This window comes from Cupressus sempervirens, chromosome 8 (assembly GCF_028749045.1).
Source record: "Cupressus sempervirens isolate cs-2001-9-10 chromosome 8, ASM2874904v1, whole genome shotgun sequence".
In the NCBI taxonomy this organism is placed as follows: Eukaryota; Viridiplantae; Streptophyta; class Pinopsida; order Cupressales; family Cupressaceae; genus Cupressus; species Cupressus sempervirens.
Window position 1 is genome coordinate 34,885,092 of NC_143125.1, and position 12,002 is coordinate 34,897,093.

At 34.2% G+C, this 12,002-nt stretch overlaps 1 protein-coding gene across 3 annotated transcripts in view; it reads left to right on the forward strand.

Annotated features, from left to right (window-relative positions):
* LOC149541455 (Protein kinase superfamily protein) overlaps positions 1–12,002 on the forward strand; it is a 144,622-nt gene that overhangs the window by 96,100 nt on the left and 36,520 nt on the right. For 2 of the 3 annotated variants that reach the window (XM_089796712.1, XM_089796714.1), the window contains exon 6: positions 242–355. In XM_089796712.1, the coding sequence (XP_089652838.1) occupies positions 242–355 (114 nt within the window). The remainder of the gene's footprint in view (positions 1–241; positions 356–12,002) is intronic. The other variant, XM_089796713.1, reaches the window with a different exon arrangement.

The window sequence follows — 12,002 nt, forward strand, 5'->3', positions numbered from 1 at the left end:
AAGGGGAAGGGGAAAGAGCATAAGAATTAGCAGAAGGGAAAGGTGGGTGAAATGCAATGCAAGGTTAAATGAAGATAAAATCTCTTGAGATAATTGATCCAAAATGATGAAGCTGCAATAGCTTATGATTAGAATATTATCTGTCTACTGCTTTTGGATTTATCTGTAGGCTTTTGTGCTTATACATTTTTATGAACTAACTATTCTCTGGCACCCATGTTTTACAATATTTGAATATCAGGTACAGTATCCTGGACTGCAGCAGAAGCTGAGGGTAGACATCACAACCATGGCATTTCTTTCACATGCGATAACATGGGTAGCAATTTTTATCTGTTATGGACAACTGAATCAGGTCTCTTAATTTTGGTAAAGATTGTGACTTGTATCTAGAACCTGAATTAAAAGCGTTTTTTCAGTTATTGTGCTTCAACACAGGACTCACAATATACAGTTCGTTTTTGGCTCCTTTTTACTGCATAGACCTCATTAAAATTAGATCTTGTTTTTCTTTTTGGGTTCCTCAAGTTATATTTCTTTATTGAAAACATTTTAGTTTTTATTTTCAATGTCATGTTATGTGCCATAATTTTGATGTAATAGAATTGAAGGGTACTATGGCGTCAACTGAATCTCCATGAGTTTTGTGATATATAGGTTCAGCTGTTATACTGGTTTCTTTAATAATCATTGGCTTCAGACCACAGTATATTGATGATTTTCATAATTATTTTCGGTGATGTAATAAATACTAGCATAGTTTATCATTTTTTCAAATCATATTCTATGGCAGTGAGCTATATATCAGTCACTAAATGTTCAGATAGGTTAGAAATTGTCAATAATGGAAGTACAGTTTGATTTTATATGTTTTAAGTTTGTGAAACCCTTTCATGGTCCTTATCCATAGTTTGAAAGTTTGTGACTTGGCAAAACTTGGCAGACTCAAAGTTGACCCAGCGACTTGGCAGAAACTCATAAAACGTTACCAAATTTCTAAGCTTAAGAAAATTCATATATTTACGAAATAATTCTGAAAATGTGCATAGCACTAAATTTAGAGATCTGATAAGTAGTTTTTCACTCATTTGTAATTGAAAACAAGTTCAATATACATTATAGTTTCATATGATCAGGAATTACAGTATACATCGTATTATATAATGTTTTCCCATGAACAGAACTTTTAAGCTATGCTACCTGGTACTGGTGGTAAAGCCCCCGTATGTATACCGGTATGGTCCTGGTATGGTTATCATCTAGGTACAGCCCTGGATACACCCAATGTACAACAGCGAACGTGGTTGTCTAGACAGTACCGGGGTCATAACCACACACAGTTTGATACATTAAAACATTAGTTTCACTCTTCATCACTTTGGGTATTCCATTTCCTTTATCATCCAATCCCAGTTGTATCAAAACTTTGTAACATAATTTAATATCAGAATATACCAACTAACAAGCAATTAAATATCGTTTCAATAGAATTTGTGAGCTATTTTGTATTGTCATCAGCATTAATGAGATTAGTTTCAGTTGATTGATATTATGCATAGGTTTGCCAAGGAGCACATTGAAGAGCTGAAACAAGTAGAACATATGTGGAAGCTGTCTGTTTAAGTTTTCTGAATCACTTTCCTTGTATTGTCAATGATTTTATTTCTAAAATGAAATTGATCCAGCTTCCGCACTTTACATAGTTAGCGGGGGGTTGGCAATCTGATTGATTGTGGTTCAATTAAATTTGAACTAAATGTTGTTGACTTTTAGGCCCATGATGTAGAAACTGAATATTAAATATCGATTGTAATTTGAATTTTCAACGTGCACTGACATTTTGAGATATATACATTTTTGCATCCATAACAAGGATTTTTTTATAGCCGTACTATTGTATCAAGGAACAGTTCCCATACCCAAACTGGCAGTTTAGTAATTGGCTGTGTGGGTGCCCTCACAGTGGCTAGAAATGATTCTGCTTGAGGAAGAATATCGTGGGCATATTATGGGCATTTGCATCCATTGAAGCTCCGATTGTTGTATCAGCCTCACCTCACCTTACATAGCCTTTTTCCTTCTCTCATACTGCTACATCTGCCGCTTCTCTCTCATAAAAAACAATCTCATCCTTGGAAAAGAGGGGCTACATAAAATCATTGATCCATTTTGAATGTTGATATATGTCATCAAGATCAATGACTTCGTATGTTCCCCTTCCCTCTACCATTTTGGTGTATAGATGAGGGTTGTGCTGTATAAAAACATGGTCATTCATAATGGCCCTATTTTTTTGTTCTCTTGTAGGGGAGTTGGTGTTGGTCTTCTAGGTTGGTGTCAATAAGATCATAGTGTTGGCAAGTTGGCTGAGGTAAGTTAATGTAAGTTGTCATTAATGGAAACATTATGATATAGTAAGTTTGCTGGAAAAGAAACTTAAGTTGGATATTTCATGATGTAAAAAATTGTCTGAGTACCAAGCAGAATTACACTGCACAGTCAGAGAGGCTGTTTCAGTGAGCTTCACAGGGATCAGATATAAGGCTTAAAATTGGAGGGATGACAGTTTGAACAGCGTAGAAGATATATTTAAGGCCGCTAAACTTAATGTTATGATTTGTATGAGTTTTGGTTGGATATTATAATAACAATTTTCCACAATGCAGAAACAGAGCACTTGACAGAATATTGGAAAATCGGTCAAGAAATTGATTTGACTTGTCAAATCAAGAACTTAACAAGATAGGTATGACATCCTAGATGTTAACCCTCAGCAAACAAAATGGGATATTTAATTTTGGTAACGTGTGACTAAGTGCAAGGCCGATAGATCAAAGAAATTAGTATAAAGGAAGGAATTTTTGTTTAGCAAAGTTGCCAATTTTATTGTAATGATATGATTTCTATATGTGCACTTTACTGATGTTGTTTAGATACGAATATGATAGTCAGAGAAAAGCATAAGGTTATATGTATGATTGGATGTGAGGAACTTCAAAGGACTGATCAGAGATTGAATATCAACACAATCAAGGTTTTTGGTATTACTCTATACGACTTCTAAAGGTGTCTATGATTGTAAGAGTTGTGAGTGAACCTACTTTTGCAATTACAAATCCTAACAGGGTCGAGGCATCTAAGAAGGTCTAGTCCTCTACCAAGGACAAATGCACTATATTTATGTAATAGACTCCTAATAGGCTCAACACCTTTCACAAGGTACTTTTTATTAGTGGATCATTTTATGGGTACCATCCCCACTGGGGTTTTCCCTTGGCCAGGGTTTCCCTAGTTAAAAAAAAATGGTGTTATGAGTTTCTTTGTGGTATGCTTATTATTGCTTTCCAGATTAATCATTTATGCAAGTTTAAGGTTTATATCTGATATCCATAGTTGGGCCAAAAGTTGTAGAATACTGATTCACCTACCCCTCTCAGTATTCTCTATTTCTAACACAAAGGGGTATTTCAGTTTTGCTAGCGTGTTCATATGGATTAATGGAGATGGGTGATACTTTCTGGAGTGATTTCTAACTTGTTCAAAAACTAACTATTTTTATTGTTAGTTGGGAGTTTTGGTCAACTTATCATTTTTAGTTGTTGCTACGTTTAGCAATTACTATAAATAGGAACCTCTATTTTTGGCAAATGGTCATATCTTCAACCTCTGCTTAGCTTTGATGAGCAATGTCTTCATATTCAAGACTTATGAGGAACATTTCTATTGGTAGTATATTGCTATTTTAGTAAGTGCTAAAATTTGATAGGCTCCAATCATAGTTCCCCTTAACTTCAGAGAGTAGTATTTTAGTTTCGAGGTTTGGATGGCTTGACTGTTTTTAGCATATTACTATTTATAATAAATGTTAATTTTGGAAGCTAGTCTTAGTCTCATTTTTTCTTCAGCTTCAAAGTGCAATGTCTTCAATTTCAAGTTCTACTTAAGGCTGGGAAATATTTTTATATTACTTCACAAATATTATAGAAAGTGGCTTTCTGATTCAAGTGAAATAAAGTATTCAACAAACTCCTCTTAGGCCTCAACTAGACTTTGACAAAGTTAGCTAAAATCTAAAAGGGGTTAAGTTTATTATTTGATTATTTGAGTTGTCTTACCCATAGTTACAAAACTTGTACTCGATAATCTTTTGCGAAGGGCCCAAAAAAGGGGGCAAAAAATTTGTGTGATTACTCGGCAACTTATTGGCAAAAAAGTCTACAACATAAAAAATGCTCAAATTTAATTAGAAATGCATTTTTTGCAAATTCAATGAGGAGATGCATCTAATGAGTCAGTAAATGAGTAAACAATAAAAACAAGCTAAGTCTAGATGTATTTAAATTCAAATGGGGTACGAAATGGCATCCCCATGCAGAATGTTGATGGTTAGTAGCTTGATAGTCTGAAGCAAAATTAAAATAGCAAATTGTGTTTGTAAAGCTATAAGTAAATAAAAATACAAGTACAACATCAATATAGTCTACATCTTCCTCTTCCCTTCCCAACAACTCTAGTAAAAACTACGGGAGGGGTAGGGGTCTAGTCCTCGAAGTCCATTGTGGTTGTGTCTCCTCCCTCTACACAACTGGTTGTGACTCAACTTCCATATTGGATGTAGATGATGCTAGCTGTGGTAATGACTCCTCATTATCCTCAACCTCCTCATCCTTAGCAATGTAATTAAATCTGCACTGTGAATCCACTCTCCTCCATAGCTTGCCTCTCCAAATCGTAGATTCATCCTCTGTAAACAATGGGGGCTGAACTTGTGATGTCCAATTGAAGTAAGGAACAATGTCATCCAAATCAAGTGGACCAATTGGTGTTTGTTCTACCTTATTTGTGCACAACTATAGTTTATATTGCACAATGACAAGGTTATTGAGGCATTGTTTGCATACCTTGTTGGTCTTCTTTGTGTGGATAGCCTTGAACAAGCTTCAATTGCGCTCACAACTAGATGAACTACAAGGCTGGCTAAGATCAGAAGTCAAGTCTTTGCAAATTTGGGACATTTCCTTTTATCAATTTATCATGGATGTGAAAGACTCCAAAATCCCAAATATTATACTTGGGGTTTGAGTGCTTCATCCTCTCTTCGCTATATTATACTAGCTGAACTACAAGGCTGGCTAAGATCAAAGGTCAAGTATTTGCAAATTTGGGACATTTCAACCCCAATTTTGCCATCAAGCATCTGCAAAATAAAATATTGAAGAGTTAGAAAGCAAGGTGAAAATATATTTTAATTTTTATCTATTTATCATGCATGTGAAAGACTCCAAAGTTCCAAATATTATAGTTGGGGTTTGAGTGCTTCATCCTCTCTTCACCATGTCTTAAGAGAATAACTTCGCCCTTGCGTCCTCATACATGTCCAACTTGGAATCAATGAGGTTTCTCACCTGAACCTTGGGTTTCATTGTCTACATGCATTTAATGTAGCCTTCCATGACCTCTACATTGAGATTTGAGTAGGATGACGCGAAGTGAAAACAAGGGTAGAGGAATTACCGTCCAACATGTAAGGGTGGAGGAATTACCCTGGGCCAATTCCAGGGTTTGTGAGTGCCTCACTAGGGTTGAGGAATTACGCTCCAACATGTAAGGGTGGAGCTGATTGTGAGTGCCTCCATCCCCCTTGTAGAAATTTTTTATAGACTACTTGGCCCTATCCATGGCCTCATAGAGATAATTCATTGGGGTTTGATCCCCATAACTAACAAAGGGCTCTAACAACTACAATTGAAAATTACAAAAAGATTAATCATTAAATATTTAGGTTTCGAAGTTAACTTCACAATCTTTTTAGCTCTTTCTGAAAATTGGTTGTCGAAGAACATAGATGCAACACTTTCTCCATCAAGCTTTCTCAAATAACTTGAGTCTAGCCATGGTTGACCCTCAAACATTTGCTTAAAAAAAGTCTAAGAAGCAAGAATACTTTGTAAAATTAAGAAAATTGTTGCGAACCTTGTGACTCCCTCTCTTACCAACTCATTGCGTTGGGTGTGTTCTCCCATTAAGCAAAGAACCAAAGGGTGACTATAGATGTATTTTGTGATCTTTCTTGCATCCTCTACAACAGTTCCCACTCAATCTAGTTTTCCTATGAAGGTCAAAAACATGCGTTGCACAAGGGGTCCAAAAATGTGTACTATATTTGTCTTTGATTATCCTACCTGTTTCCATATATGCCACTACATTATCAATTATGAATTGCACCACATTATCAATGCCCACCTCCATTACAACTTTCTATAACAATAGAGACAAGGTTTCAATGGATTTCAAAAACACCACATTATCCTTGCAAGAATTTTTTTATAATAATGGTATAGTTTTTGCCATCCGTCGATCCATTTGAAAGAATGGTGCAGGCACATTGTTTCTATTTTAGTTTTATTTATTGCACCACTTCTTTTGCCCTAGAAATTGCATCTATGAGCAACATACAAAGACAATTAATGTTAACCTCAATTACACAATTTTGATTTAAAAATAACGTACATTAAATAAAAATAAGTAATTACCATATCTAAAGCAAGAACACAAATTTATAGACTAAAAATCAAAATTCAACGCAACTTATAAAGATTCAAAACTTACTTAAAACATTTAAAAGAAGTGAACCAACCTTCCACTCAAGTCTTCACAAGAAGGCACCTTGCAGCCTTTTTCCAGCACAATCATTCCACTAATTAAATTTAAATATAGATTTTTTGCAACATTGAAAGGGATCTTGTTGAAGTACTAGAAATTGGAACAAGCAATGTCTACTTGCTGATGCACATTCCTATTCAACCCAATTCCCTCCATTATTCAACCCAATTCCCTCCATTGATGGCTTTTCTCTAGGTGTGTTTCTGTGCATAGAAAATCTATTTTTAGAAGATGATTGCGGTACCGATTATGGTACTCTACTAGAAGTAGCAGGTTCTGTGGTTGAGGGGATGCTGGATTTTCAAATATGTGGGCCACAAGGAGAGCCCACTATGTCCTCAAGTATTGCTTCTTCATTAAGATTGAGTGAAACACGTTGAGACTTGACAATGGATGCTCTCATAGCTAATTTTGCCTCTTGGGCAGTAAGCAAGGCATTTGTTTCTATTTTTATTTCTTCTATTGTGTTCTTGCAAACCCTTGTATCATGCTTCATGATGGCCACAAGGTGGTATTTCAAGCAATATATACAATTCACTAATTAATTTTACACATTTTATCCAAATTAAGGAACTAGGTTCAGGTTCGTCAAAGGCATACTTCCGAGCTATATCTCTAGCCCCTTTAGGATGCGTGCCTACATATCCAAATGGATGCATGTCTGTTGAGGCACTCACAAACCTTGGAGCTGACCTAGTTTTGGAAGAATCTCTATAATACCCCCATGTGCAATCTCTTAATATGATGGGGCTATTTACCTAAATTTTAATTGCCCTAGACTTCTTTCTGATTAAAATCTTTACTTTTAAATACAAAATGAAATCCTTTTCAAATATTAGATTGTTGATACCACTTGTATTAAAATGATAAACTTAATCAATATAAACTATAAGAAGGATCTAATTTACGCTACCCCAATGAATCTCAAACCATACAATATTTAAATATTATATCGATGCAATAGTTACTCTCATATTATACTTTGTTTAGAGATAATCTTATATGATTCTGGTAGAATAATGATGTATTATATTAATGATTCCCTGGATTATCATAATCACTTATCTCATATTCGTCTTTTAAGATGGCAATATGCTACTAGCTGTCTAATTTACTATCTTCTGTGTCTAATATAGATCTAGCAATACAAAAAGATGACTTGAATAGTCTGATAAGACTTGTTGATATGTAAGATTCCTTGCCTTATAGGCTTGATTATAACCACAATTCTATAAGGCCTTATGATCTGAATGCTTATCTAATATGTTTGATGATATTAACAATTCAATGTGGCACTGTGTTTGATTTGTAGCACTTGTAATTAGGCATCCAAAGGCATTGAGCTAGTCCACAAAGGATATGAAGCAGGAATAAAAAAGGCATCCTTTCATGATTACTTTCCTCGTCTAATCCTTATTATGTATCCTCTTATTATGAATAAGACATATCTCTTCGTGAGAGTTGGTGTGTAGAAAAACACAATTACCACAATGCCAACATTACCACGACAATTCTTGTCGGATGCAAGTACATGATATATATAAAAGGTTTAGGGGTGCGAATGCCGGTCGTCGCAACCATTTCCAACTACCTACCCCTCGACCATACTAACAAATATTAACAACACAATTTACTTGACAACAATTTCCAAACCTTTCAGGAATATGATAATATAATGATAAATATTTCTCTGCAATTCCACGAGCTAACCAAGATATATATATATATAAAGATCTAATGCGTGTGTGCTCATGTTACATAGTGCCACCATTTGTCCATGTCTTTAGATATCTAAACTCACTGTAGACACATATGTGTAGTCGTTTACTATTTTATGACTATACATATGCATGTATAGATGTAGTCCTTATCATTTGTCTTTATCTAAGTTGCCATTTAGATTCCAGTACAAATGTAGGTTGGAGCTTTGGATTATATATATATATATATATATATATATATATATATATATATATATATGCAGCAAATAAGTTTATATGCAAATGGAGGGTAGAAGTTTTCTTTTGATTGACAAATGCACAAATGACCCATGAAACAATGCTTTTGGTGCTTTTAGTGGTCATTTTTAGGGTTAGTGTCAAATAGACCTAAGTTGGCAAAAAATCTTTATAAAAAAGTCAATAAAAATGACCTTTTCAATCAAATTTGCCCCAAATTTGATTTAGGTTCCTTTGTCCAAATTAAAATTCTTTCAAATTCGTTCAAAATTCTTCTAGGGTCCCAAGAGAATTTCGAGTGAATTTACTTGATTGGGGTGGAATTTTGAGTAAATTACAACCGAATCCAACTTTTCCACAAACTGAACTTTGATTTCCACCTTCCAGGAGCAAATCTGATAACTTAGGTCTTTATGTGCCATGAGCAACGGAGACTAAGGTTAACAACCCTAATCTATTGACCTAATGAGCAAGATACTTAGCTACGAGTTCTTGCTCCAATGGCATTCCAACCCTTCACCACATATCTGCACCTTCTCTCTTAATGATACTCTCCCACCCTTCATGAGGGTGAGCTTGTCCTAGATCTGCTAACATTAGCCATACATTTATTTCATTACATTTTTGAACTTAAAAATCAACTAGATTATCATCAAGTCGTTAGTACTACAATATTCATCCCTAATATTACTTTCTTAAAGAAATATCTAATATTGTATGTCAATAATCCTTGTAGTTTACTTACTTCCCATGAAATAGTTATTATAGTTATTTGAAAGGCCTTCAAGGAGGGTATGTAACACGGACAACAATATTAAACTCAGTTCAATACCACTTTCCAATGCTTAAATAAGAGCCTTAACATTTCCTTAGCATAATTATTTCAGTTCTTTACCAAATATGACATAAGGTCACTCAAAAGATACCATCCATCAAAGAGTAACACTTAAAAGTAATTCCCAGAATGATAGCAAGTCTGATCACTGTAGTATGAGCCAAAGTTTGATTCAAAACTACTCAACAAAAGAACATCGACACTCAAAAAATGCATCTAATCATTACCAAAGTTAAACAACACTCCAAAAAGACACCGCACCAAAACTAAGAAACGACATTAGAAACATAAGAATATCTCAATCTTTCTCAAATCCCAAAACTTCCACAAAGCCAAAATTGCTGAAAGTCCTGAACCAAGATCACCAGCCAGCTAGGGTGGATATCTCACCACTAAAATAAGACGGGAAAGAGGATTTTGGTCCACAACCAGAAAAAGAATGACTCCTTGAGCTCATTTTTGCAATATAGAATCATCTTCACAATATTTAACATATGAAGAATGAGAGCCAAATCTCTATTTTATAGATTATGAATGAGAAGTTAGGACCATAGATGCGAATATCACTGACTTATCTGTGATAAGACAACTTATTTTGATAAGCTTTGACAAGCAATAAACTGTCACAATTGCCGATAATTTAGCAAAATGTTGGTGATTTTTTGCCTACTTATTGCCAATAAATCAGCTTAAGTGCTTTAAGTATCACCCAGTGCTGCATACTTAGTTTGGATGTCTTCTGATCTGTTTTGTTGTCTGTGCTAAAAAAGCCTTCCAATGATTCAAAAGGTGATTTGCAAGGATTTAGATCATTTTTTAGTGGATTTGAAGAGGTTTTTGAAGCAAAATCAGTTTCACAGGCCAGGTTTCAAATTTCTTTTTCTATTTTTTGTTAAATCATTTTATCTTCTCTAGATTTACAGAAACTCTATAACAACATTTTCTAAGCACTCTAAATTGTTTTAGAGTTAAATGAACAAGATTTAACACCAATCTTGAACAATTGTTTAGATTTTTTCATTGTTTTCACAAAAATCTCATCTTTTCTTAAATATTTCAAACGTTAACACTTTTTCTTTATTTCTTTTAATGTTTCAACAATGTTTAAAATTATTTAGACTAATTTAATTTGTTTACTAATTATTTTATTAAAATATAATAGTTGTGGTTTCAATTTGTATGTTTAGGTTGAAATTTGATTGTGACTACACATAAATCTTATCTGAAATAGGATGGACCTGTTTAAGCCTTGTGAATCATCTTTTTCAATTTCTTGAAACGAGGCCGCGTTTGTTGTATAAATTTGAGACAATACAGAAGAGGGGATGTCAAGGACTCAATAATGCTGATAACTATGGTCATGCTGCATCTGCAGTAAACATTAAATACACATACATGAAAGATATATGACAGCTGTGTGAAGCAAACAATGGTAATTTTTGTCATAGAAAGTGTTTAGTTAAAATCCCATGAGAAATATTGAATGTTTCATTCCAAATCTTTCTTGAATAAGAAAGAGAAATTCAATAGCTTCCTTTGTCATGGCAGCAAGGTTTGTTCCATGCAGTATGGTGAATTGACTTGTTCAAGAGTGTTGTTAAAGGTAGAAAAACTGAAATTGGTAACAACAGATATTTATATTTTGGAATCAGAGTATGTTCAAGCATTTGTATTGATTCGATTCAGGAAGGCTTATCTTGGGTCTATAACTTGCCATTATTTCTCCTGGCTATGCTCTTTCTGATTGTGGTTCTCTATTGGGGATTGACATTAATTGCCTGTGGGATTGTTCAAAAGTGGAAGGAGGAAGAATTGCTATAGAAGACTACTGGTATGACACAGAAATATTATATGATATTAATAGGATGGACCTGTTTAAGCCATATGAATCATCTTTTTCAGTTTCTTGAAATGAGGCTGCGTTTGTTAAATAAATTTGAGACAATACAGGAGGGTTGTCAAGGACTGAATAATGCCGATAACTATGGTCATGCTGCATCTGCACTAAACATTATATACATGTACATCAAAGATATATGACAGATATGTGTGAAAGAAACAATGGAAAATTGTGTCATACAAAGCGTTTGATTAAAATCCCATGAGAAATATTTCAATATTTCATTCCAAACCTTTCTAGAATAACAAAGAGAAATTCAATGGCTTGCTTTGCCTTTGATGGAAATACTTGTTCCACACGGTATGGTGAATTGACTTGTTCAAGAGTGATATTAAAGGTAGGGAAACTGAAATGGGGAACAGCAGATATTTATATTTTGGAATTGGGGTATGTTCAAGCATTGTATAGTTTTGATTCATGAAGGCTTATGCCGGGTCTATAACTTGTCGTTATTTCCCCTGGCTATGATTTTTCTGATTGTGGCTTCTTTGTTGGGGATCAACGAGATTGCCATGTTGTTAACTTGTCGTTGTTTCCCATTTGGATGTCCTCTTCAACAAATATATTAGACATAGATAGATAAATAATAATAAACAACAATAATAATTCAAATGTAACTAAATAAATTAAAAATAAATCTATTAAT